This window comes from Hyperoodon ampullatus, assembly GCF_949752795.1.
Source record: "Hyperoodon ampullatus genome assembly, chromosome: 8".
Taxonomy (NCBI): Eukaryota; Metazoa; Chordata; class Mammalia; order Artiodactyla; family Ziphiidae; genus Hyperoodon; species Hyperoodon ampullatus.
This window is the reverse complement of record NC_136921.1, coordinates 3,176,265-3,201,374: the sequence shown is the minus strand read 5'-3', so window position 1 is coordinate 3,201,374 and position 25,110 is coordinate 3,176,265. Positions and strand designations below refer to the sequence as shown.

At 50.0% G+C, this 25,110-nt stretch overlaps 1 protein-coding gene across 4 annotated transcripts in view; it reads left to right on the top strand.

Annotated features, from left to right (window-relative positions):
- Positions 1-17,732, top strand: part of UBE2F (ubiquitin conjugating enzyme E2 F (putative)) — a 52,850-nt gene extending 35,118 nt beyond the window's left edge. For 3 of the 4 annotated variants that reach the window (XM_079710566.1, XM_079710564.1, XM_079710565.1), the window contains 5 exons: positions 5,590-5,660; positions 9,426-9,483; positions 11,059-11,091; positions 13,540-13,602; positions 16,834-17,732. In XM_079710566.1, the coding sequence (XP_079566692.1) occupies positions 5,590-5,660; positions 9,426-9,483; positions 11,059-11,091; positions 13,540-13,602; positions 16,834-16,884 (276 nt within the window). In that variant the 3' untranslated portion in view covers positions 16,885-17,732. The remainder of the gene's footprint in view (positions 1-5,589; positions 5,661-9,425; positions 9,484-11,058; positions 11,092-13,539; positions 13,603-16,833) is intronic. The other variant, XR_013811056.1, reaches the window with a different exon arrangement.
- Positions 17,733-25,110: the final 7,378 nt, after the last annotated feature.

The following is a 25,110-nucleotide window of genomic DNA, read 5'->3' as shown; positions in this document are numbered from 1 at the left end:
ACTTCCCCTATTTCCCTGATCACCAACAGGGGAACCTGGCCTGACACAGCACTGCACTCCCTCAGGTGAGAGCAGTTGGAGAACTTGGTTTAAGTGCACATAGTAAGGATTTGGGGCTGTTTTGAGGGTTTCTGGAAACAACCCGATGTGCGGTACTTAAAACTCTAGACTCTCTAACCTTCTGGACATATGCCCTATCTGCGGGTTACTCATCTAAAGAATGTTAAAATTAAAGGGCGGTGAGTTTGTGACAGTCTTCAGAAAAGCAGTGAATTTGGCGGGGCTGAGAACCGTAGTTCGGGTGCGTCGGCATCATTGAGTGGCAGAGTGTCTTTTTCCCAGTGTGAGGAGAAAGCCAAACCTCGGAAACGTCAAGGAAGGAACAGAGGTTTGTTGAGGGCTCCTGTGTGTCAGGTGCTTCCCCTCAGTTTTACCTTATGTCACTCTCCAGTAGTTCTCTCGGTGACATTAATGTTCATACCTTTACCCATCAGGAAGTTAGGGCTCAGAAAGGTAAAGTTAAGAACTTGTTGGCTTTGCCGGTCTAGGTGGCTCAACTGCCAAAACTGATTCTTGTCCAGAGCTGCCCGGCTTCCTAATGTGTGCCCTTCCCACCGCCCCTGGGGGCCACTTGGTAGTGAGAAGATGTTTGTCCTACTGCCCCGTTTACGAAGCAGACGAGTAGGAAGTGAAATACACAGAGGATAGAAAGCCACTGAGCCTCAGAGTCACTGTTCCTGTATTAACTGGTGGCGTATAAAGACCTTACATTTTTATGGTTTCGTTTCTGTCTCCTTTGGAAAATTTCTGAATGATGGGCTAGTCCTGTTTCATCAGGAAGGAGACCCACGTTCTCCGGCCAGGAAGCACTGAGAGGCCAGGCCCTCGGGGCTGTACCCACACGCCTCCCTGCCGCCGGGAGGGCCTCTCTGCCTCTCCTCCAGGCAGAGGTGGCGCAGCTGCCTTAGCAGGAGGCCGGTGAGGGTCACAAGCTCACGCCGGGCGCACAGGGCAGCCCTGCCCCCAGGGAGCGTGAGGTGAAGTGCTTCACTGATACAGAGGTAGTTGTGTTCACCTCTTCTGCGGTTAAGCTTTATCTACAGAATTCTCCTTAGCGTCTTTCTTCACTAGACCATCTGCTCCCTGAAGGAAGAGTCTGGAGGTGTCTTAATCTCCCTGTATTTCCAGTACTGGGCGGGGGCTGCCACACCAGGCATGCAGCGCGCATTTGTCCAGTGCTTGGCATGCTCTCTGCCCCCCAACAAGTTTATGGTGTTGCAGATTCAACCAGCATATGAAAATACATAGGTTACAGGCAAATGGGGTAGAGGTTATGAGAGCAGACTTTAAGGAATTCATGTTTCATCTGGATGAGGAGATACAGCCAGTTTTTAGCAAGTCAGCCTGCAAGGGCTTTGTGGAGCTTTCTCAGGATTCATTTGCTCTAATGCCATAACTTACATGATTTCTGTACTTCATAAGGAATTTTTTTAACCCCTAACACTTATAGTTCCTATAATTAAGGTCAGTTATTAAGGCTGTGAATGAAAACCTTTGAAGCAGTAAAGTAGATCATTATTTTAGAATAAACTTTTTTAGAAAAGAAAGAATACACCTATTTGGTATCCCCCACCCCTCACACCCCTCTGCCCCAGCAGCTGAAAAGCAGATATTTCCTCTGGATCTTTGTCCTTTTTTCCCTGAACTTTATCTCACAGCCTCCAGCTGCCTCGTAATTTCTCTCAGTCCTAGAAATAGGCTGCAATGATTGACTGACGTCTAATGAGCTCCTAAAATGCTCTGGGTTCTGTGTCAGACACTGTAGGCTGGAGAGGAGAGTCGAGCGGCCTTTGAAGAAGCTCAGTCTCTGGACACAGACACAGAAACAGTGACGAACCAAGGTGATGGGGGTGCCCAGAGGAGGAGGAGGCCTGAGTGCAGATGGCAGCTTGGCTGTGATGGGACACAGTCCCAGGCCTCACGATGCTCCCATGGCACTTTGCTGTGAGTGGTCAGAGGAAACCGTGTGCTGAAGCAGGAGAAAGGAATGCGGCTTTTCTCTCCCCCTGGAAGTGAGGTTATGTGATGCGACCAAATCGAGTAATGTGACCGTGACCAGCCCTGAAAGGGGTCAGGAAGGGCTGCCCTGCCACGTTTCCAGAAGGAGGAGAACCGGAGGTACCACAAGTAACACTTGAATACCCAGTCGCCCCTCTTCTTTTTATGTAATTTATTATCCTCTGTGGAAAATTGAGTAAATACCACTATGCAAAAATAGAATATTAATCACCTGTTATCTCTCCATCCAGAGATGATCACCGTTAACTTTTTGATATATATTATGCACAATATATAATCATACATATGAGTGGGATCACGCTACACATAGCTTGGTAACTTGGGGGGTTTTAACATTATAGTATAGGCCAATATGTCATCATATCGTGAGAACATATGTTCTCATGCCAATTAATATATAACTACATCATCATTAGTAAGAACACTTAGCTGTATGATGTATCGTGGTTTTAAACTAATCCTTTATAGTTGATCACTGGCTGACCAATATTTTGATTATATGAGCCAGACTTATGTAAAGGGCAAAATAGTAAATATTTTAGGCCTTGTGGACCATATATGGTCTCTGTCGTATATTCTTTTTTTAAAACAACCTTTTAAAACTGTAAAGGCCATGCTTAGATCATAGACCACATGAAAACAGTCCTGGCCTTATTTGGTCCATGGGCTGTAGTTTACTGACCTCTGGAATAAGCAGTGCAGTGACACATGTCCTAGACAACGGCTTGTGCATGCTTGCCTCTGTCTTCGGATAAATTCTTAGAAGTGAAATTACAGGTACTGAGTAGCTGATGCTAATTTTAAGGCGTTTTATCAGAACTGTCCAGTTACCCTCCAGAGAGCTTTTCCAGTCGACATCCCCACCATCAGTGTGTGAAAATTCCCTTTTTCCTAAACCCTTACCAACATGGGATATTTTCATTATTTTTTTTCTTTTTGCTATTTTGGGAGGAAATAAATGGTATCTAAATGTCATTTGAATTTTCATTTCTTAAATAAGTGGGATGCTAAATTTTTTTCCTACTTATTAGCTCTTTATGTCTTTTATGAGCTGTTGTTATGTGCTTAGCCCTTTTTTTCTGTTGAGGTATTTTTTTTATTATAAGAGTTCTTATACAGAAATTATATGAAACTTTTTTCTTAGTTTACTTTGCTGTGCTGTAAACATTTTCCTGTTTTTCTTTTTTTTTGTTCTATAAAAGTTTTTGTTTTTTTGTTTCACCACTGTAGTCAAATCTACTTTTCCTTATTGAATTTTTCATGTTGTGAAATGCTTAAAACAGGCCTTCAGACCCCAAGGTAACTCATCCACATTTTCTTCTAGTCCTCTTAGAGTTCTGTGTCGTTTATGTGGAATAAAGCTCTAAGTGAGTATCTAACTATACTTTTCTGAATGGTTAGCCAGTTGTCGACTGAAGAATCCCCGCTTCCCCATTGATTTGCACTGCAGTCTTTGTCATATACTAAACCCTTAGCTGTGTGATGGGATGGCTAGTTATGCCACCACTGAGGTAGGAGGTGGAGCTGGTATTTCTTGGTCTTGCTTTGTGGGTGGTAAGGGTCTACAAGAATGGTTCACTTTGGAAAGTGTGTGTCAGAATCCAGGACCACACTTCTGGTGCAGAGGTTTGCTCTCTTTGTGGGGGACCGCTGTTACGAGGGCCATTGGCCCGGGAGGCGGCTGCACCAACATCTAACTGTGGACGGTGTGAAGGGACAAGGAGGAGAGGGGCAAGTGCAGTCGGACCCTTGGAGCCGCGTGGACACTCGGCGGGGCGACTGTGTGTCGGGGCCTCAGAGGAGGGAGGGGGTGAGCCTTCCGTCCCGTCAGATACTGAGTCGGTGACGCGTTCTACCCAGTAGGTTACCTGTGTTCAGTGTTCATTAGAGAGATTTACCAATATGTACAGCGCCAGTGAGGCTGGCCTTCCCTCTTCAGCCTGAAGGCCTTGCTGAAAGTGCAGGCCATGCTAGCATTCCTTCTGTGGAATGCATTCCTATTTACTTGCAGAAAAGCAAATTAGCATATTCAGTTGATTTCAACTCACTCTGAACCTAAATTCTGTAATCCTCAGACGCCTACCTCTGCATGGTTGGATTAATCATTTGGGGGAGTGTAGGTGACATGACATACTTGACATTCTGATGTCATGATGTTTTGAAATCAGGAAGAAAACTTAGGAGGGTACTGAAAAATATGTTTGTTTTATACAAATAAGAAGCTGAAACCATTAGAGTACTAGAAATAGTACAGGAGAAGATCTGGATGGTGAAATATTTTCTAGATTGGTATCAGAGATAAAAATTTGATGGCGAAGATTTCGTATCTGTGAGATGACCTGTCTGGTGAGATTCTGTGAGACGACTGTCAAGCTCCTCAAAGCAAGGCCACCTCGCAGTGGAACTGGGCCTGGGGGAGAGGTGCACCCGCTGCAGGTGGGGTGGGCTCGCAGCCTTTCTGGAGGCAAGGGCACTTGGCGCTGAATCCGCAGCCTGCTCTCTGGCCAGCCCCTCCCCTTCCTGGCCTTCATCCTGGGAAAGTCTTTCATGTGGATGCGAGTGAAGACAGCGTTGATTTAGCAGGTTTGTAGTGGAAGTGGGAAGCAACCTAAACGTCCAATAATAGGGAACTGGCTTGTTAAATACTAGTGTTTGTACCGTGGAATGCACAAAAGCCCAAAGTCATCTGACATGGTGACAAAAATAAACGTGGAAAAGAAATATATAGCACATTTCCCTACTTCTATAAAGAAAAATGAATGTGCATCACACACACCTGTGTGTTGCCTAGAAAAGAGGCTCCAAAATATGCATCAGGTATTAACAGAGATTATTTCTGGGTAGAGTTTTATATATCTCTATATCTATATATATAGATATCTTTCCCTTTTGTTTTTTTTCTTAGGTGAGTATGGATTGCTTTTAAAGCAGAGTAATGTTAAAAGAACAATTTTATCCAAACATGCTTCACCCTAAGTAATGTTGATGTGCCTTATTCCCATGTACTTGTTTTCATTCTCTCTCCCTCCTTTAAGTATAAAGTGGACTAGGACTTGCATCTAGAAGAAAGTAAATGACAATAATGCCTTCAGAAACACCCACAGAGGGAACCAACGCTGCTGTGAGGGGCAATATTTCAGCCGCAGCTCAGCAACGTAGCGTCAAGGAGGCCGTGGGCTCCCGTAGGCAGTGGGGCCTGGAGGGTGCAGCGCTCCTCCCCGGAGGGCACTGTGGCTCCTCCTGCACAGCCTAGGCCCAGGCGGGGTCAGAGGATGCAGAAGCCCAGCCGCCGGCACCAGCCGCCGGCAGCCCCGGGGCCTGTAGAGGGGTCCTGTTAGGGGTTAGGGCAGGCTTTACCCGTGAGAGCAGCACGGTGCGTGCAGTGTGCAGACACTGCTGCGGGGGTGACGGAGCCGGTGCCTGATGAGCCAAGTGAGCGGTGAGACAGGCACTAGGCGGGGTACATGGAAGGCTCTGGAGAGCCTGTGACCTCTTCCTTCTGTGTTGCAGCCTCCTAAAGTGAAATGCTTGACCAGGATCTGGCACCCCAATATCACAGAGACAGGCGAGATATGTCTCAGGTGAGTTCATCTCCATTCCCGTCTTCCGTGTTGTGAGCACCGTGTGTGAGTGAAGGGCTTTCTACGTGGTATCTCCCCCGAGAGGAGATTTTGAGGCTGGGCCAAGGTTAGGGAGGCTTCTGGCTGCACTCAAGTAACTGGAGTGGCCTCCCAGCTTCCCCAGCCCAGCCCGGCCTCTGCAGTCCACCTAGGTGCCCCCCTCTGAGGGCCCTTACCCTTTTCCCTCCATGCGGCTGATTTTAGGTAAGAGGGGAAAATGTGAGTAATGGAATCCAGCGTGGGGGAAATGTGGATGGGAGGCTTCAGAAGACCCAAGCACTTGTATTTAAATGTCTTCTCTTTCCCAAAATAGTCTTGATGCGCATAGGAGCACTTTCGTAGCAGGATAAGCTTTCCCAGTTGTGCCTGGGTCCCCACCCTTCCAGTGGCAGATGGTCAGGGATCAGTGACTTCCTGCCTCTTAAGCTTGCTGGTCACTAACGTAGAGAACTGGAGGAGTTGTGTGGGGTGTTGGTGGTTGTCGTTTTTAAGTAAATTTAGCTTGTGGGCTTTATTTTTCTACCTCTTGCGCTTTCTCTGGTAGGGCAGTGAGGTCAACTTGTAGGGCCTCTGGTGCTGGAGCCCCGGGCCAAGCCCCAGCCCCGCCGCTGCCAGCTTCGGGACTGCGGGAGCCTGGAGAGCAGGCAGACAGGGTTTCTCTGGCGTGTCCTTTGCTTTCTTACTGTGATCTAGTCCCTCCTCAGGCCCTGCCTCTGTATCCTGTCCTTTTACCCTCTTCTCCCGACACGTGCACTGTGACCGCTCCTCCCTGCGAGGACGACGATTAGGACTCATTTCCCCATTTTATTTTGTATGTGGAGCCCCCATTTCTTTCATATCAGCTTCATTTTTTAATAGATAGTTAACGGGAATTCCCTGGTGGTCCAGTGGTTAGGTCTCCATGCTCTCACTGCCAAGGACCCAGGTTCAGTCCCTGGTTGGGGAACCACGATCCCGCCCAAAAAAAAAGATAGTTAAAAATACACTTTATAAGTCAGTCATCTTCCCTTTTTAGTATCTGTCCTTTAAGTATTGAAACTTTAAAAATCTGTGATCTTCAGGTCCAGATTGTAAGTGGTTTCTGGTCCGGCCTTGTCTCCCCAGGCTTTTCACCTGGGCCCACTCTCCTGGGGGCTCCCCACACTCCACTTCCTGTCACGTCCCCTTCTCCGGTCAGAATTAGGTCCAGAGGGGGCATTTCTCTACTCACTTTTGCAGTCTTCTGAGAAATCAGATTATTAGCAAAGTATAATAGGAATTTAACAGATGGTTAAATTTAAATTTGGTTAACTTTGTAGTTAAATTTGGTTAAATTTGTAGCCTGCTACAAAAGACAGAAACTTTAAAGGAAAACCATTGATAGGTTTAGCCACATTAAAATTAAAAATACGAAAGCACAAAATCGAAAGAGAAAAGATCAGCAAGATTACATCCGTTGTATGTAAACAGTCCTTTCAATCAATATGAAAAAGATGTGACATATCCACTGGAAAAATGAGCATTGCCTACAAGTAGGTGATTCATAGAAGGAGAAATACAGTGGGTGGTAAGCATCTGCTTGATGCTCAGTCTCCTTGGTGATCAGAGGACACATGGAAGCAAGGGGATGCCGCTCACCACTTCTCAGACTGGCAGATACAAAAGTAAAGTGTGTGTGAGAACAGGCTCCCTCATTCCACTGGAGGGTGCATGTACCTGTACACCTTTCATTGGTCCTTCAGCCATAAGGCCTACATTTAACTTGTATATGCCCTCGGACCTGTCAGCTACACCTCTGGGAATTTAACTGAGGGAAGTAATGTGCCAGGTTTATGTACAAAGACTACCTCTTTGTGATAAACTAGACAGTGTCCAGCGATGGTTTTGGGCACAGCCGCCTCACGGCATCTCCTGAGTAAAGGGAACGACGTGCCTTGCGCTCCGTGGGGCCTGGTCCAGCCCCAGGGGCGCTTGCTTCTCTCAGTGAGACTTGCCGTGCTCCCACCAAGGGCCCGCACCCTGCACTTGGCTCAGGGCCAGCAGTGCTGTGTCTGTGGGATTGGAGGGACCAGGCCATGAACCCGGCGGTTGCACTTCAGACTTTTTTTCTCCTAGAACCCGGGTTTCCAATGTAGTCTCTGGGGCATCCTCTGTCCCCTTGCCTGTACCCTCTCTGATGGCCACATGGCTGTCACCTGAGCTCCCTTGGGACTGCCATCTGCTCAGGCCGGGCCCGAACCTCCATGGTGTCACCCTGCCCAGATCTGTGGCCCCCAGACATGGGCACACCTGGCCTCCAGGGGCAGAGGCCTCCTGCTCTGTCTGTGCTTGTTGACAGAGAAGCTCAGAGGGCGCTGACTGGTCGCCCAGTCTGCCCACCTGCCTTCCATCAGCTAATGTTGTTTGAGCCCAGACACAGTGGAGAGCAGTTCTCTGCTTTATGGGGTTTGCCAGCTGGTGGGGAGACAGGCATTAAACAAGTAAACAAGCAAGGGTATAGCTGAAATTGCAATAAGGTCTATAAATGAAAAGGATAAGCTAGATCAGAAATAATTCGTTCCCCTGTCTTAGTAAAGAAGTCTCTCGTTGGATCATATAAAGCACCAGGATTGGGCAGTTGGTTCCCAAAAAGTTATTCAAAAGTTGTAGAGATTTTATCTCAACAACTCAGTGATACCTCTGCAGGGTGGAAAGACGTCCCCCGGGTAGGTGGCAGTAGGGTACATGATGTGAGTTTTCTTTTTAGTGCTCGAAGTAAGCTGTACGTTAGTTTTATTTATTCTAACTGATCTTCATGGGCAATTAAGATTATGGCATTGATTCAAATTCTGTATGTTTGTATTTTCTCCTGATCGTCATTGATTTTTGTGAATTTGAATGTGTTCTGATTCAAAAATTTTCTTAACGGTAACAAGTATGACCTGGAAAGCCTCATATTGACGTGTTAGCTTAGGAGCTGTTAGGTTCAGGTGAAAGCAACAGTGTGATATAATTCAACAATGCCAAGCTCCTTTTTTCACCAGAAGGAAACTAGGCAGTAAGTGGTAATTTTTCAACGTATGGAATGGTTATTTATATGAGAGTATATGCTGTGCATTTGCAGTTGATAGAACAGTCATGAAAACGACTCTTAGGTCAGCTCACATCACGTACCCCTGGAGCCCACGTGACCTTCCCTGAGCATGGTCCTCCCACCCACGGGTGAGCACCTTCCAGAATTTTGTGTTAATCTGCTTTTGTTTTTTAAACAGCTATTAAAATCATGTGCTAGGTGCTCACGTGGGTGTGAGTCCACAGCTCCATTTGGGGGCGTGTGCCCTGGGGCGGTGCTGCCCTGTGCCTTGGTTTCTCCTCTGTAGCGTGGGACCCCTCCCTCTTTGGTCTTGGGGCACTGGGTGAGTGTTGGGTCCTGCTGACACACAAACAGGAAGCTCTGCTGTCATTGTTGTCACCGTCCTTTTCCGAATGTTAAATTGACAGATGTGCTCTGTATGTTCTGATTTAAGCATGCTTTTCCCCTGCTGAGTGTACAATACATAAAAATAACACTCGCGATTAGACTGGAGGACCCGTACAGGCGTGAGGCAGAGAACGCCTTCTGTAGCGACACAGGAAACTGTGGAGCCACAGAGGAGAGACGGACTGCATGAGACATGCACCTCCGTTCCGACAGAAATCACGCTGAGCAGCTCGCGGGACTGGAGGCTGCTCCCTGCTGACTGCTGTGCCTTTCTGTGTCTGTTTCAGTTTACTGAGAGAACATTCGATTGATGGCACCGGCTGGGCCCCCACGAGGACACTGAAGGTAGAGTGTCCTTTGCCCACAGCCTCCCCGGATGCCCCTCCGTCGGCAACCAGCCTCCTGTAAGGACAGCGATGTCCACGCTGTCCCGTCTGCATGGGTGGACGGGCCCACGCTGCCCACCCGCCACCCCCCGCCTGGGGCTGCTGGCCCAGCGCTGGCCCTGCTCAGCTCCTCTGTCCCCACTTCTCTTCGGTTGGGGGCGGGGATTAGGGTGTCGGGTCATCTCCTCTCCCCTCTGCCCTTTACCATTTGTGCTTCGGTGGTTTACTGTTTCTACCCTTGTCTTGCTGTTCGCCCCAGTCTTTGATAGTTGTCTCCCCCTTTAAGCAGTGGAGACTCGCCAGGCGTGGGTAGAGACGGAGGAAGGAAAGGCTGGATGTTCTGTGTCTGCTCTGAGTTACACTGGACAGAGAGGGGGTGGCAGGGTGCAGCCAGGTGTGCTGCACGGGGGCCCCTCTGCTGGGGCAGGGGGTGGAAAGGGGAGACACGGGGACTAAATAAGTGGCCCCAGTTGCTTCTCCAACACGGCTTGAGTGGGTTTCAGGGGTGCGTGTCGTGGGTACCCACGTGAGGCCGCCGGCTGTGCTTCCCCTCAGGGCTTTTCCATGGTGCTGTCCATAGGCACCTGCAGTTTCTTCCCATGCCCGACCTTTTATCAGAAGGAGTCAGGACTTTTGGCCAGTGTTCACCTAGTAGTAAGCAGCTACCTGACTTTTGCCATCTTCTTTGACTGAGTGGTGAACTGGGCCCACACGGTCGTAGCCTCTGCCGCCTTCTGAGGGATCGATCCTGCCCAGAAGAGCGATCGCCTGGGACTGGGTTTGGGGGCAGCCATGCTCCCAGCCTGCACTTCAGCACAAAGGCATGGTCTTCTGAGCCAGGCCCGTCTTCCCTGGTGACCGTCCTGCTGCTCTGACACTGATGGTCCCACCTTTCAACTTGAAAGGGCCGTGGGCATCCAGTCAGCCTGTTTGTGAAGCTCTGAGAGCTGCGTGGCGTATCACACGTGCCGTCTCCCTGCCTCTCTCTCTCGTAACGTTTTTCCACACATGTCCACTTTGGCTCAGTCAGGCATGGATTATAAACGCTGTCCCAACTAAAACCACTCGTAGGTCTAAGTCTGTGCCAAGTGCACAAAAAGCGAGCAATGGCTGGTAACAGAGCTGCTGCCCTAGATGCTGTCGCCCAGGTTGCAAGGGGGAGCCTGAGATTGACTTTCTAGGCCCTACCTTTTTTTTTTTTTTTTTTTTTTTTTGCGGCATGCGGGCCTCTCACTGTTGTGGCCTCTCCTGTCGCGGAGCACAGGCTCCGGACGCACAGGCTCAGCTGCCATGGCTCACGGGCCCAGCCGCCGTGCGGCATGTGGGATCTTCCCGGACTGGGGCACGAACCCGCGTCCCCTGCATCGGCAGGCGGACTCTCAACCACCGCGCCACCAGGGAAGCCCTAGGCCCTACCTTTTAAAATAACTCCGGCAGAAAACTAACCTCCTCCACTATATGCTGACTTAACTGGTTCATCTCTCAGAGACCATCCCCACCTGAAACTTGTTTTCGTCTTTCTTTCTCATTTCAGGATGTTGTTTGGGGATTAAACTCTTTGTTTACTGTAAGTATGTTGACCAGAATCCCAAGCTTTTCTTGATTCCTCTGCCTCCTGGTTTATAGATAACGTCAAGGATAACACGAGGGAATCAAAACAGCGGTGTGGGCGCACTGAAGCCCTCTTTGGCACTTCTGTGAATCAGAAGGGCAGTGAGACAAGAACTGAGGGGGCTTTGGAGCCACACTCTGGGAGGTCCTGGGGCCGGGAGGGGCGGGAGCAGAGCGTCCCCACTTCCGCCTGCTGTCGTGGCCGCCTCGCTCCCGGGGGCCGGCGCGGGCCAGTTCCGCTCGCTGTGGTCTCCTCCACGCAGGCCCCTCTGGGAGCGCCTGGCCCACCTCACACCGTCCGCTCTCACCTGCAGCCAGTCCACAGCTTCCTTCGCTCCCAGGGGCTCGGTTTGGGAGAAGGAGTGTGTAGTCACCAACCTTTAGGCTTTTCACAAACCCAGAACCTTAGAATTATTCTCTTACTCAGTGAAGTTTGCTGTCCTCAGAGAACAGCACCTCGCAGGCAGGGGCTGGAGGGCGGGAAGAGGCATAGGAGAAGGGGAAAGTGGGAAAGCTGGTATTTGGAGTTTTATATGTATTATTCGTTCCTTTGAGGTTTGGCTTTTTGATCATAAAGAAGCTCTGAAAGAAATAAGCTTCAGGGATCTGTCTCTGGGCAAAAAAAAAGAAAAAAAATCTCTGCTACTTTTGGTAAAACCTAAGCCCCCCCATGAAAACGAGCCCATCCTGGACAGCCCCCAGGACGGCGGGACTGCTCCCTCACCCTGCCATCCTCAGCCAGTGAAAAACAGCAGAGCAGAGCCTCAGAGGAGACCCCTAAGTGCCTGCCCCCCCGCCTTCTCGGCTGATGTCACCAGGGGGTCCGGTAACACCTCCTAATTTCAGGACCTGCCGTAATCTCCAGGAGAAGGCAATACCCAAGGCGTACCGGGCCATCGGACAGTCTTCTGCTGGTCTCAGCCGTTTTGTTGTGATTGTTTTTGGCTTTTCCATTGAAGTGAATGAAGTTTTACTTCTGGAGATGCAGAGGCTGGAGCGTGATTTAAAACCTGCCTGGCAGTTGTGCTGCTTTTCTTTTGAAGGTCGTCTGGTGGGTCCCCATCTCTCCAAGCACTCCAAACCTTCCAAATTCTAAAGAGCCCATCAGACTTGCTAATGAAGTCTATAATGGTTATTCCAACTCACATATTCATTTTAGGTAAAATACATGGTAAAGAAGATGAAGAATTCTGTAGGTCTGGTGTAAGTCTTTATATGCACCGGGATTCTCATATAATATGTGCTTTATATTTTTGCCTATTTCTGGGACTTGGAACTAATTTCCCAGCTGTTAATGATCATAGAGATTTATAATTCTTCCTGGCTGTATTTGTGACATACTGGTCACACCCATATTTATTTCCAAATCAGGAATACAATCCCCAGATTAAACATTTCTCCTGAGGAGAACTAACAGTTGTCTTTACAATGATCCATCAATGGCTTTGGAAAGCAGTGACTCATCATAACCAATATTTCTACCCTGATCTTTAAGAAGAGGAATAGGTAGTATGAAGGAAAGACATGGTCTTCGATCTAAAATCTGTCGTTATTCTTGGGGTGGTGGTGGGGGGAGTAACATTCCAGGGCCCTTCTAAGGTGTAAAGGGTCTGGTGCTGGTTCCCTGGGGCCAGGGAGCACTGGCCCCAATGGCACCATCCTACGTTGTTAGGTCGGTTTGCAGACGTCCTTCCTACTGGATTGTGAGTGCCGTGCTTGTGGAGGTGAGTTAAAGGTGAAGGGAGAGTCTAGGCAAAGTCAGAATAGAAACATAGACTTAGAAGGCAGAGTTGTTAATCACAAAATAAAGGAGAAAATGAATTTTTTTTTTTGCGGTACATGGGCCTCTCACTGCTGCGGCCTCTCCCGTTGCGGAGCACAGGCTCCGGACGCGCAGGCTCAGCAGCCATGGCTCACGGGCCCAGCTGCTCCGCGGCATGTGGGATCTTCCCGGACCGGGGCACGAACCCGTGTCCCCTGCATCGGCAGGCGGACTCTCAACCACTGCGCCACCAGGGAAGCCCGAGAAAATGAATTTTTAAGGAAAAATTAATAGGATTTTTATTTAGAAATACTCATAATAAGAGTGGTTTGTCATTCCCCAAGTATCAAAACTAGCATTAGAAATTAGTGTGATCGCTCTTTCCTCACCAAACGGTGGATAATCATGAGTAAACACATCCCTGCCTTCTTTCAGTGGACCGTTAATCACCATTCTGGAAAAGTATCTCACGTTCAGTGCTCCTGCATCAAAAGGAACTTTAGTTCTCAGGAGTTTTTTCAACTCTCTAGGTCGTTCTGTCATTTGATTAGGTTTCTGTTGCCTGCTTCATAAAATGAAGCCTTGCAACAGCAGAAACACAGATTCTTCCCATTGTTTACTTTGAGTTTCTCTCTTTTTAAGGATCTTTTGAATTTTGATGACCCACTGAATATTGAAGCTGCAGAACATCATTTGCGGGACAAGGTAAGCTAGGAACAGGAATATTCTAGGTTGATGTATTTGGTGAAACGATAATTACTGCCCCTTGATTAAATAAGTATGAAATGGAGAATGGTGACTAGAATTTAACTAGAATCAAATCCCATTGAATTAAATGGGACTAGAATGTAAAACAATTTATGAGTGATGTATCATAATACATGTGAGTGGTCTCAGAAAAGCGTTTGACCCAAGGTCAGACAGAAGTGTTTTTAGGTGTGGTTTCCTGGGAGAGTTCAGTATGAGTGATCTACAGACCTACAACAGGCGGCTGTCGCTTTACCGCATGACGGCGTAGGAGCACAGAAGGGAGAACGAAGGGTGTTACCGCCCCCCACCCCCGCCGCCTCCGCCGCCACCCAGCAGGCTGACTGCCCTCCACACCCTCCCAGAGCTCAGGCGCACGCGAGCCCACGGCCATGGGGTTGTGTTTGTTTTGTTGTTGTTCGTATATTTTCGCTTTTTCCCTCCAAGTCAGTGCATAAACTATCACTCGATCATTTTAGGAGCTGTTGAATAATATCCCGCGGTGTGGCTCTACCGTACTTTTCTCAAGCATTCTCTTATGGCTGGGCACTCAGGTTTTTCCACGGGATTATTTTCCAGCTACAGACAGCACTGCAGAAAATGCCCTTCGTACACACATCCTTACAGCGTGCGGCACAAGGCACAGGGTCTGAGGCGGCCGAGCGTGGCTGAGGCAAGGCTGCTGGAGGTTGTTCGGAGCTGGCCGGGCCTAAGCAGACAGCTCTGCGGCGCTGACTCCGTTTAGTCACAGGACCTCACGTTTTGTTTTCTGAGTCACATTCCCTGCGACCTAACGCTGCTGGATCGGCTGACGTGGCTCTGAACGTAGGACGTTCCAAAGGCCATCAAGTTGGATCTAAATGCCGTGCTTAATGTTGAGGGCAGCTGCTTCTGTTCATGTAAGACCTACTGTGTGCCAGAGCGCACGGGCGTTTTAAACGTGCCACGCGTGGTGTTCACCACAGCTTGCCTTAGCAGGGCCCTGAAGCGCAGGCAGGAGGGCCCCCCAGCACGTGTCCCGGCACACGGGGAGCAGAGAGCCAGGTGGCGGCCCCGGAGGGTCAGCGGGCGCCTCTGGTCGGGCGGGCAGAGGAGGCCATGTCCTGCTGAGCAGGCCAGGAGGCAACCGAGGTCTTAAGTCTTGCCTCGCCGGCAGTCAGCTGTCTGCACCCTTGGGGCAGCCCTGGCAGGGAGGAGCCTTCGTTTGTCCGCCCATGCTGACAAGCCTTGCAGGCGGGCCCCCAGGAGGCTCTGTTCATGTTCTGACTCCACCTGTCATTGTCATCTGCCCGACAAGGATGTCCCCACTCAGCACTAACTCTTGTAGCCCCTGTGGACTAAACCTTGTCGGGGAGGGAACACCCTTATAGAGCCAGGAGGAGAAAAAACATGTTAACGATTGTTTACTTTTTATTGTGCTTGGAAGGGTGTTTCCTGCTCTTTGTATGAAATAGGAAGAGGCTTGCAGCTTACAGCAGACTTCATTTGATTGTGCTTCGCAGATACGGGTGTTGCTGCTTTATGTCGGGTTCTCAGGGAAAGCCCTTCTGGTAACAAGATGTGAGTAGAGGCCGGTTGTGAACCACGTGGGCCTCAGGCAGGAGTGTTCCAGAGGCCTCAGCAGCAGCGCAAAGGCCCTGAGGCAGGACTGCGCTCCTGGTGCTCGGGATGCTCCAGAGGCCCCGTGTGACTGGGGCGGGGCAGCAGGAGGGCAGTGGTGACGTGGAGTAGCAGCAGCCCTGCGTGGCCCTCCAGGTGCCAGGCAGTGTCGTACCTGCTCCAGACACATCTGTTTCCCCGACAATCCACGAAGGAGGGACCCTTGCCCCTGGTACGCTGCTGAGGGAGCGGGGCCACCAAGACGTGAAGGACTTGCCGGGAAGGGGCGGGGCCCGAGATCTGAACCCGGGCGGTTAGGCCCCAGAGCTCGTGGTCTTCTCACTGCCGAGAGCAAAGGGGACTAGGGCTGAGCGGAGGCACCTGTGGTCCTGGGTCAGACGTTGAGGGGTTATAGGGGTGTCTGGGATCGTCACTCCACATCCCGGGGGCTTTGGCCGCGCTCCCTGGGAGCCGATGGTATGTCGGCAGCTGGGTACTGTGGAGGTGACCTTGTGAGAGTTTTGCTGAAGGCAGCCAGGGCTTCTCTGCAGCCCGTGTTGGCTGTGGGCAGACTGCTGTGAGGGAGCCTTTGAGCACAGTCCTGGGCCACTTGGTGGCGACCACAGGTGTCCCCTTCTCCCGCCCCACCCTGAAAGAGTGACTCCAGCGTGGCCGAGGAGAGCAGGCCCGTTCCGCCCGCGCCTCCCAGGGTGGCCCCTACAGCAGGCAGGGCCCGGGGCTGTGCCTCTTGCTGGATGGGACTGAAGCCTGGGACCCTGTGTGCAGCTGTGGGTGGGAGTGAAAGGGTTGAGAGCCCGCCTTCAGGTCACAGGCTGTCCCGCCACCAGTGCGGGCGGGTGTTCTGAGGTGGACAGGCTCCAAGTCACTCGTGGCTCAGACAGTCCCAGGGGCCCTTCCTAGTCCTGTAAGGCCAGGGAATTTTGCTCCTGACCTTAGAGAGAAAAGACCTGGGGACACACTTGGGGTGTTGGCTCAGATCTGAGATGGCTTTCCCGTCCGCGCTGGCCTGGAAGATACCTGCATCCACACAGCGTTTTTACACCTGAGGGATCAGCCCAGGCCCCCAGGTGGCCTCTGCTTAATGCCCAAGGAGGGCCCTCTGTAGCAAGCCCGCCTCTCCTCTCAGGCAGGGTGGTCACCCTGATGGTGGACTGCACTTGGGCCACAGTAGCAGGGTCCTGGGGAGACAGATCAGGACACAAGGGCCTTCCTGAGAGCAGCAGCCAAGGCTCATGCCCATTTGTGGTCCAGAGTCCCGGCCGGACCCACATCGTGACCTTGACCACACTGGTGAATCTCACTCTCCCCGTTCGCACAACGAAGGGTCTTCGGTTCCCTTCTGCCCCGAGCTTGTTTGTGTCCCCTCCCGGCACCCAGAGTGGCAGGGAGATGGCACTTAGCCCCGTGGGTCTCTGAGTCTCCTGCCACCTTGGCGACTGGAGGATTGGAGGCCGGACCCTGCACACCTCCCGAGAGCTGGCGGGGGTCCTTGGCTCGGGGGCACGCAGCTTGTCCCTGAAGTGTCACCCTGCGCTGACTCACGCCCCCTTCCTCCCCTCTGCCCCCCAGGAGGACTTCCGGAATAAAGTTGAAGACTACATTAAGCGCTACGCCAGATGACAGGAGGAGAGGGCTGCGGGGCCGTGGACCGTGCGTTACCAGTTTGTCTCCAGCTGAAACGAGAAGGGAGTCTCCTCCCGTCCTCGGCTCCCCTCAGTCCCGCTGGGCCGCCCCAGTCCTGCGACCATGCTGTCCTGAGGAAGAACCTCTTCACGACCGCCCATTGTAGACAGAGAGTTCCACATAAATACAGCCAGAAAATGTGCTTCGGGTTCTAAAGAGTTGTCTGCTTACCTTAACATGTTTACTTTTTTGAAACTGTACTGTATAGGCTGTTAATGAGATTCTCGAGAAGTTGTGATGAACTCGGCATTGAGGCTAGAGCTTGCTTCTCCCCTTTCCCCACAGTCAGTCCCTGCACAGGTGATGCTAATGATGTGCTCAGTGTAGCTCGCAGATTGGCGACCAGAAACCCGCTACAAACTGTGATTGGACGCGAATTCTCTTAGCTCCTTCCACGAATGTTGGCCCTGCCTAGATGTCGTGAAGCTTCCCAGAATGCATAGTCATTCACTGTAGATCTCTTACTGAAATGCGTATTTTATTTAATGTAAGTATATTTTGGAACAGATTTGTAATTTGTACAATTTAATGCTTTAATTATTTTTTTCTATTCTCATTTAGTTTGTATTTTCATTGTATAGAGCAGACAGAAAGATGTTGGGTCAAGCAACTATTGAAGAGAAATACAAAGAAAATATAAAAGACACAGTATTCGTTCTCTCCAAATGCAGCGAGAATTTGGCTTTTGAAAATCAGCTCCTGTTTCCAGGTCCAGATGGGGCAAAGAAGTTTAGGGACCCTTTGAAGCTAGATCTGGATGAATTAAAAAAATAATAATAATCATAGCGGGGAGCCCTTTCTCACGTGCTGCCCCGAGGAAACTGGCTGGAGCGCAGTCCCACCCAGGGCGTGGTGTTGTTGCCGTGGTCATGTGTCTGTGAGCCACTGTGCAAGAAAGACAGACCCTCGTGTTCTGGGGGCGGGAGAGAGACCTCAGGAATCGGCCCAAACAATGTCTGATGCCACTGAGACCGCCCCTGTGGCCTTCCGAGTTCCTCTGGTTCTGGGCCCTGTCTCGGGGGTGAGTCTCCCAGGCCTTGGAGGGCCAGGAATCAGTGGCACCACTTAGCCATTCCCGGGTCAGGCCAGTGCACTTCAGAGTCAGAACACTGAGGAGAGGTGAGCGGCTTTATTACAGCGTTGGACATCTGAACCCTTAGAATCAAATGCAAAATAAATATCTGTATGGTTTCGTCTGCTGCTTACCTAACACGCTCCAGTTTACCTGACAGCCTCCTTAGGCCTCTGGATTCCCCCGTCTACCAGCTAACCAGTCTGGCTTGTTTTTCTTAATTTATAACATAATCCCAGATTATGAGATCAGTCTGTCCTGGAGATCAGCGGGGGAGGAATTCGGGCCATGCTTCCCATTTGTAACCAGGAATCATGCCCATTAGACTGGAGGGTGACCCTGGCTGACGGGCCACTCCATCGGGTGTGCAGAGCAGGAAGGATGGGGCTGGTTAAGGGCATGGTGGCGTCTCTGCGGCCCAGAGCCTGTCAGGCACAGTCACCCTGGGAGGGGTGCTCCAGTTCACATACTTCAACTCACCAGCTGGCCTCAGAGCCATCCTCTGCTGGGTGGGTCAGGAGGGCAGCAGCTGGCCGTCCACACGCCTGACTGGTGCCCCTGTGACCCAGGGCGCGCTGCTCTCTGCCAGCTCTAGCCCGAGCCATTTCACATCCCCCAGCTCTCCCGGCGGCACCCTCCCCTGGTGGTGCAGACAGAGGTGGAAGAAATGACGGCAGCGCCCGAAGTGAAATGGAAGCGTGTGTGATGCAGGTGAGGACTGTGCCCTCTGCACCAGACTGAGAGGGAGAGGATCCCTTGTTAATTCTGACCTCACACAATATAGAAAAATACTTTGCTTATCAGGGGTCAAGCAGTTCTTCAAAAAGGACATTTCCACGTAACTGGATCATCCCTTTCTGTGCAGTGGCGATCTCAGAGGCGTTTTACCTCCCTGCCCCCTCCCATCTTGTTAAGGAGCCCACCCAGCTTGGCCCATCTCCGTGGGCCAGTGGTACTGTGCTGGGTGCTTGGCCAGCGGGGCCCGTGGCACCTTTTGGTGGCTGCGGGACACTGACCTCCAGGACTTTTGGTTTCCTGGGGCCTTTTTCTCACTCTTAGGCCAAAGTAACATTTCTGGCTGCCGTCCGTGTGCCCCACCAGCCCAGAGACAGTTGATGATTTCTGATTTGCGGGGGGGTGGGATGCCGAGCCACTGGCCAGCCAGACTAGCCCCGGGGCCGGGTGGGCTGGGGCAGGCCTGGGGCATGAAGCTGTGGCACAGCTGACTCTGAAGGTCAGTTGGATCCCCACGACTCTACTGTTTAAAATGGTGTATGTCAGCTGCGTGTTTTTCAGGCACACTTGGAAGGAAACAGCTCCCCAGGGTAGCCCTCTCAGAAGGAGAAGGCTCACATCTTGCCTCTCACCTTCCCTCAAACACACCACCTGCAGGCTACCTCCTCTGCAGCCTTTCTAAGGAGCTGGGCCGAGTGTAACTCGGGTGTTGAGCACTGACCTCCCGGCTTTGTGTCTCCTCTTTCCCTGCAGTCCTGGTCTTCACACCTCCTGTGTGTTCTTTTCAGCCACTGTGCCTTGTTGCAGAACGCTGGCCCCAGGGAGCAGTGTGTCGTGGGTTATGGGTAGCTTCACGAGACTCCCTGCTTTACCTGCCCTCACCTCCAAGCACTGAAAGCCTCAGAGGCCTGTTTGTCTGATCGACCGACCTCATATAAGTCGGGCTTTGCACATGGCTGGAGAAGTCTGCAGTACAAACTTCATGTTAAAACGTTGCCCTATTCAGACCATTTGCAGTAGCTAAACTATTTTGAATGTAGTCTTTGAGAGGAACACGTCCCTTCGTGTTTGCCAGTTTCAGTGCTCCGAAGTGTCCGTGCACGTCTTCCTCTGCCCTTCGTGACACTCCCGGGGCTTGCACACTCGTCTAGGAAGACTTCACAACTTCGGGAGGCGACAGCGCCCTTTCCCGTGGCTTGGCCGCAGCCAGGCCACTCTCAGGACATCTGGGGGCAGAGGCAGCATGTCTTTGTCTTAGGGCAGCAGAAGCGGATTCAGCAGTCCTGCCGGATGCTGGAGCTTAGCAAAATAATCGTGAAGGGCAAACTCCCAGGCAGTGGTGATCATCACGATGTGTTACGTGTCTTCAGGGGACAAATCCCACTGTTCCCTGGGTTGCTCCGTTAGCCCCACCCTTCTTTCTTTAAAGAACTGCTGTGAAAAAAAACATTCCTGTTGCCATCGGACTTTTTGCTGATTTGATTATCAGATCAAGCAGAATATTTTTCATATAAAAAGCCCAGGGGCTTCCCTGGTGGCGCAGTGGTTGAGGGTCCGCCTGCCGATGCCGGGGGACACGGGTTCGTGCCCCAGTCCGGGAGGATCCCACATGCCGCTGAGCGGCTAGGCCCGTGAGCCATGGCCGCTGAGCCTGCGCGTCCGGAGCCTGTGCTCCGCAATGGGAGAGGCCACAACAGTGAGAGGCCCGTGTACCGCAAAAAAAAAAAAAAAAAAAAAAGTCCAACAAGATGTTAGCCACCACAGGGGACACAGGTTCGAGCCCTGGTCCAGGAAGATCCCCCATGCTGCAGAGCAACTAAGCCCGTGTGCCACAACTCCTGAACCTGTGCTCTAGAGCCCGCAAGACTAGAGCCCACGACCTCAACAGGAGAAGCCACCGCAATGGGAAGCCTGCACACTGCAACTAGAGAAAGCCCGCATACAGCAACGAAGACCCAACACAGCCATAAATAAATAAATAAATTAATTAATTAATTAAAAAAAAAAAAAAAGACGTTGACCACCAATGACAGCTTTAACGAGACCCTTTCCCAGGTGGTGCAATCTGTTCCGGGGTTGTTTCACTTCCATCCACCTAAAAATGTTTAATCTTGGAAAGTCAGGTTTGCTACAAGTTCATTATTCTTCATAAAATAAAGTGTCTAGTAAGATGCTAATATATAGTTTTAGTAAAATAATGTTTTCCTTTGCCAAAGAAGAACTCGGAAAATGAGAAAACCTATCACACCCTTCTTCCCCATGCTCCCGTGACCCGGCCTCAAGCAAATCCAGCAGGTTGGAGGGGCCATTGCAGAGGGGTCCATATCACTTGCTGAAGTGCCCTTGCACTCATGCCCTGGGGTTCCATGGGTTACCAAAATTGACATATTGAAAGAATTGTAGTTGGAAAAAAGTTCTTCAAAAAACTCCATGATAGAGGCCTTTGGGGACCTTGCATTGTTAAGAATGTCTGTTTATTCATGTCAAGCTGTATAAACTGAATTATAATCTCTTTTTAAATATCCATCTTAGGTCTCATTCACTTTCATTACCAAATGCACTGGGCCAGAGCCCTTCTGGTAAATTCACTGTTCCTTTTGGTTTGGTTTGGTTTTTAACTTATGGCCAGTTGGAAGAAATAATCCATGTCCCAAGAGTTCCCGGTGCTGGAGGGGAGACTACGGACAGGCCCCGTGTACTGCAGTCAAGGACAAATGCTGGTCCAGGGCCAGGGGCCCAGAGAGAGCGTTAGCACTGGCTGCGCATGGGCCGGCACCTCGTGTGGCCCCCCACAGGTCACATCCAGGGATGCTCCCCCTGCTCTGTACCCGAGTGAGGCCTGTTGGGTCTCCTCTCCGCCTGGCAGGACTCACTCGTCTGTGTTGTATTTTTCGGCGCTGGATCCTCATCGCCTCGGTGTCAGCCCTCACCTTCTGCACGACGCATCGTTCCCAGGAGATGCGCGGTGCTTGATGGCCAATTGTCTCTTACGCCAGTCGTTACTAAACAGCTCTTTTTAAAAATTTGTTCCAACCTCAGTGCCCCTGTTCACCTGCGTCCTCCCTTCCCCCAACCAGGATGAGGCTGGGAGCCATAGCTGGGGTCGGCGCTCGGGGAAAAAGAGCTTTTGCTGCAGCCTATGCCGAAGCAGTGTCAACCTCAGGTTAGAGTCTGAGCAGAGGAAGCCTGTGTCCCGGGCAAGCGCTGTGACTGTGGAGCCAGTGTGGTCGCTGGTGTCTCGCCAGGCCAGTGACCGGGGTGTGACACGGACCGCAGTCTCTGCAGAAGAGCAGCAGCGGAGGAAGGCCCGGCCACAGCCGGCTGAGACCAAAGCAGACGTGGGGCGGCCACCTCACGTGCTGCCAGAGGGCTTCCTACAAGAGTCCGTCCTGTGCCACATCTTCCCACGCATCCAGAAGAAGCACCTGGGCCTGGCACACGGAGCCCACTGTGACTGGGCCTGTCCACCCTGCCGGCCACTGTGCTGGGGACCCTGGCCTCAGAGCAGTGCTTCCCCACCTTGTGGTGAGGCCCGCTCTCCCCAGATTCTGAGCTTCCCTCCTGGGGCTCTCTTCAGGATTCAGTTCAGGTGGTGACCCCCGTGAAGCCTGTCTCACAGGCAGATGGGCAGTTCCTGGAGTGTCCTCATCTCGCCCAGGCTTCCAGAAGCACCGAGGAAGTGGTCCACGCTGGCTCGCAGATGTATTTCTGCCTGTCCCGGGCGTCGGTCAGCATCTGGAGCCCACAGCCTCACCTTAGTCACCCGGCAGTAACTGAGTAGGTTCTTAGGCTGTGATGACTAACGTTGAGTAGATGTAGCAGGAGCTTCAGAGCACGAGTCCGCCAGAGGCAGGCCTGCTCAGGACAGGCCCCTGCCCGGAGATGGGGCACGCCAGCAGGCCCAGGCCCCACGGGCCGGCAGACCACCTGCCCTTCAGCTGACAGAGGCCGTGCCTGAACTGCTTGCTTAGCTTGAGTAAACAGCTCCGTGGAAAATCCTGCAGAGAAAGAAGGAAAAATACCCAGCAGACTCAGGATAAACATGACGCTGGGAATGAAGTGTAGGATTTAAAGAAACTTCTTCAGGGGAAAAGAAGTCCACATGTTTAGGAAAATGCAGTAAACAGCACCTTTGACCCAGAATCAAAAATTCATAAGGAGACTGCAGGCTAAGATGAAATGGCAACAGAATGAAACTATAACCATAATAATAAATGCACAACAGTACAGGGCAGGACTGATCCTGGGAAAACAGAGCAATGATGTGGAGACAAACTTGATTAATTCTCCCAGAATGCAGATGAGGACAACAGAGACAAAAGCCATCTGCAGACAGAGGATTACAGGACAGAGGGGACTCGTGCTTGTGGCTAAGATGGAGCAACAGGACTGGATTAATCTCTGTGTACTAGGAACAGGGACAAAGATGAACCATACATACTGTAAACTGCAATATCATGATTAGTCATTAGCGAAATGCAAATCAAGACCACTTCACACCCACAAAGATGGCTAAAATTTAAAAAATAAAAGTTTTTAAATTAAAAACAAAAAACAACCAGGCATCAGATGTTGCTGAGGATGCTGAGAAATTGGAATCCTCAGGTTAAATATAAAATTACCATATTACCCAGCAATTCCACTCCTAATTATATAAGCAAGAGACCTGAAAATACATCTGCACGTGAAAACTTGTACATGAACGCTCAGAGCGGCATCCTTTATAATAGTCAAAAACTGGAGACAATCCAAATGCCCATCAAGTGATGAATGGAAAAGCGGAATGTGGTATAGCCAGGCAAAGGAATAGTAATCGTCAGCAAAAAGGAATTACTAATACATGCTACAGCCTGGACTGAAACCTTGAAAACATTTTCCTAACTGAAAGAAGCTAGACACAAAAGGCCACATGCTGTATGATTCCATTTGTATGAAGCACCCAGAAAAGGCAAATCTATAGAGATAGAAAGTGGCTTGTTGATAGGGGTTGTGGTGAGGAGGAAGAGGGGACTGAATGCTAACGAGTACAGTGTTTCTTTTTTGGGTGATGAAAATGTTGTGGGAGTAGATGGTGATAGGTGCATAACCTTGTGAATACGAAGTTTTACACTGTAAAAGGGTGAAATTTATGGTATGTGAATTATATCTGTTTTTAAACATTATTGAGAAATTAAGATGGAAAACTAAAAAATGTTCAGTTACCCACAGGAAGGCAAGCAAAAAGAAACAGAGTTGAGAACCAGATGAAACAGATAGAAAGCAAATCATAAAATGGTAGGTTTAAGATTTATTACCATTTAATAATTATATGTAAATGGTCTAATACACCCAAAGATGAAGACTTGCAGAGTGGAGTACTGTAGTGTGGAGAGGTGTTACCATTGTGGGAAACTGGGTAAGGGACTCTGTATCATTCTTAAAACTGCATGAAACCTACAAGGATCTCAATAAAATTTTAAATTAAACTATATACCCAGCACCCTAGAAGGTATTGATAAAACTGACAATACCTAGTAATCAATACAAAATTTCAATGTATGCAAAGAGGCAAGAAAACAAGAGCCATGGCTAGAGGGGAGAAAAATCCGTCAGAACAGACCCAGAAATGACACATGTGTTAGAGACCAGAGCATTAAAACAGTTCCATAAGGTAGAGAAAAGATTATTCATGTTAAGTAAAGAGATGGAAAATATAAGACACAAAATAAGCCTCCTGAAGAAAAACACAAATGTGTGATGAAGAGTACACTGGATGGATGGGTTTAACAACAGATTACATATTGATGAAAAGATTCATGAACTTGAAGATATAGCCATTATAAAAGCCAAATGAAAAACGGGGTGGGATCTAGGAAGAAAACAACCCTCAGAACTTCAGTGAGCTGTGGGAAAACTTCCTACAGCCCAGTCGACTTGTAATTAGAGTTTCCCAAAGGAGCAGAGGGGACAGAGAAAACTATTTGAAGATATAATTACTGACAAACTTCCAACTTGATAAACACTACAGACCCACGGATACCAGCTTCAAAGCACAGTAACACGAAGAAAATGACATCCAATCACATTCTAAGTCGCTTAAAATCAGTGACAGAGCAAAAATATTAAAAGCAGTCAAGAAATAAAGACAGAATGTTTAAAGGGTGATCGCACATTTCTTGTTGGAAACAATGCGAGCAAGAAAACAGTGGAGAAAAATCTTTATTGAAAGAAAAAACTCAAGCTAGAATTCTATATCTAGGGAAGATATCAAAGATGAAGGCAAAATAAAGATTTTTCTCATATGTACAAAAGCTGAAAGTCATACCAGCAGACTAGCACTGCTAGAAACTTTGAACAAAGTCCTCAGGCAGAAGGAA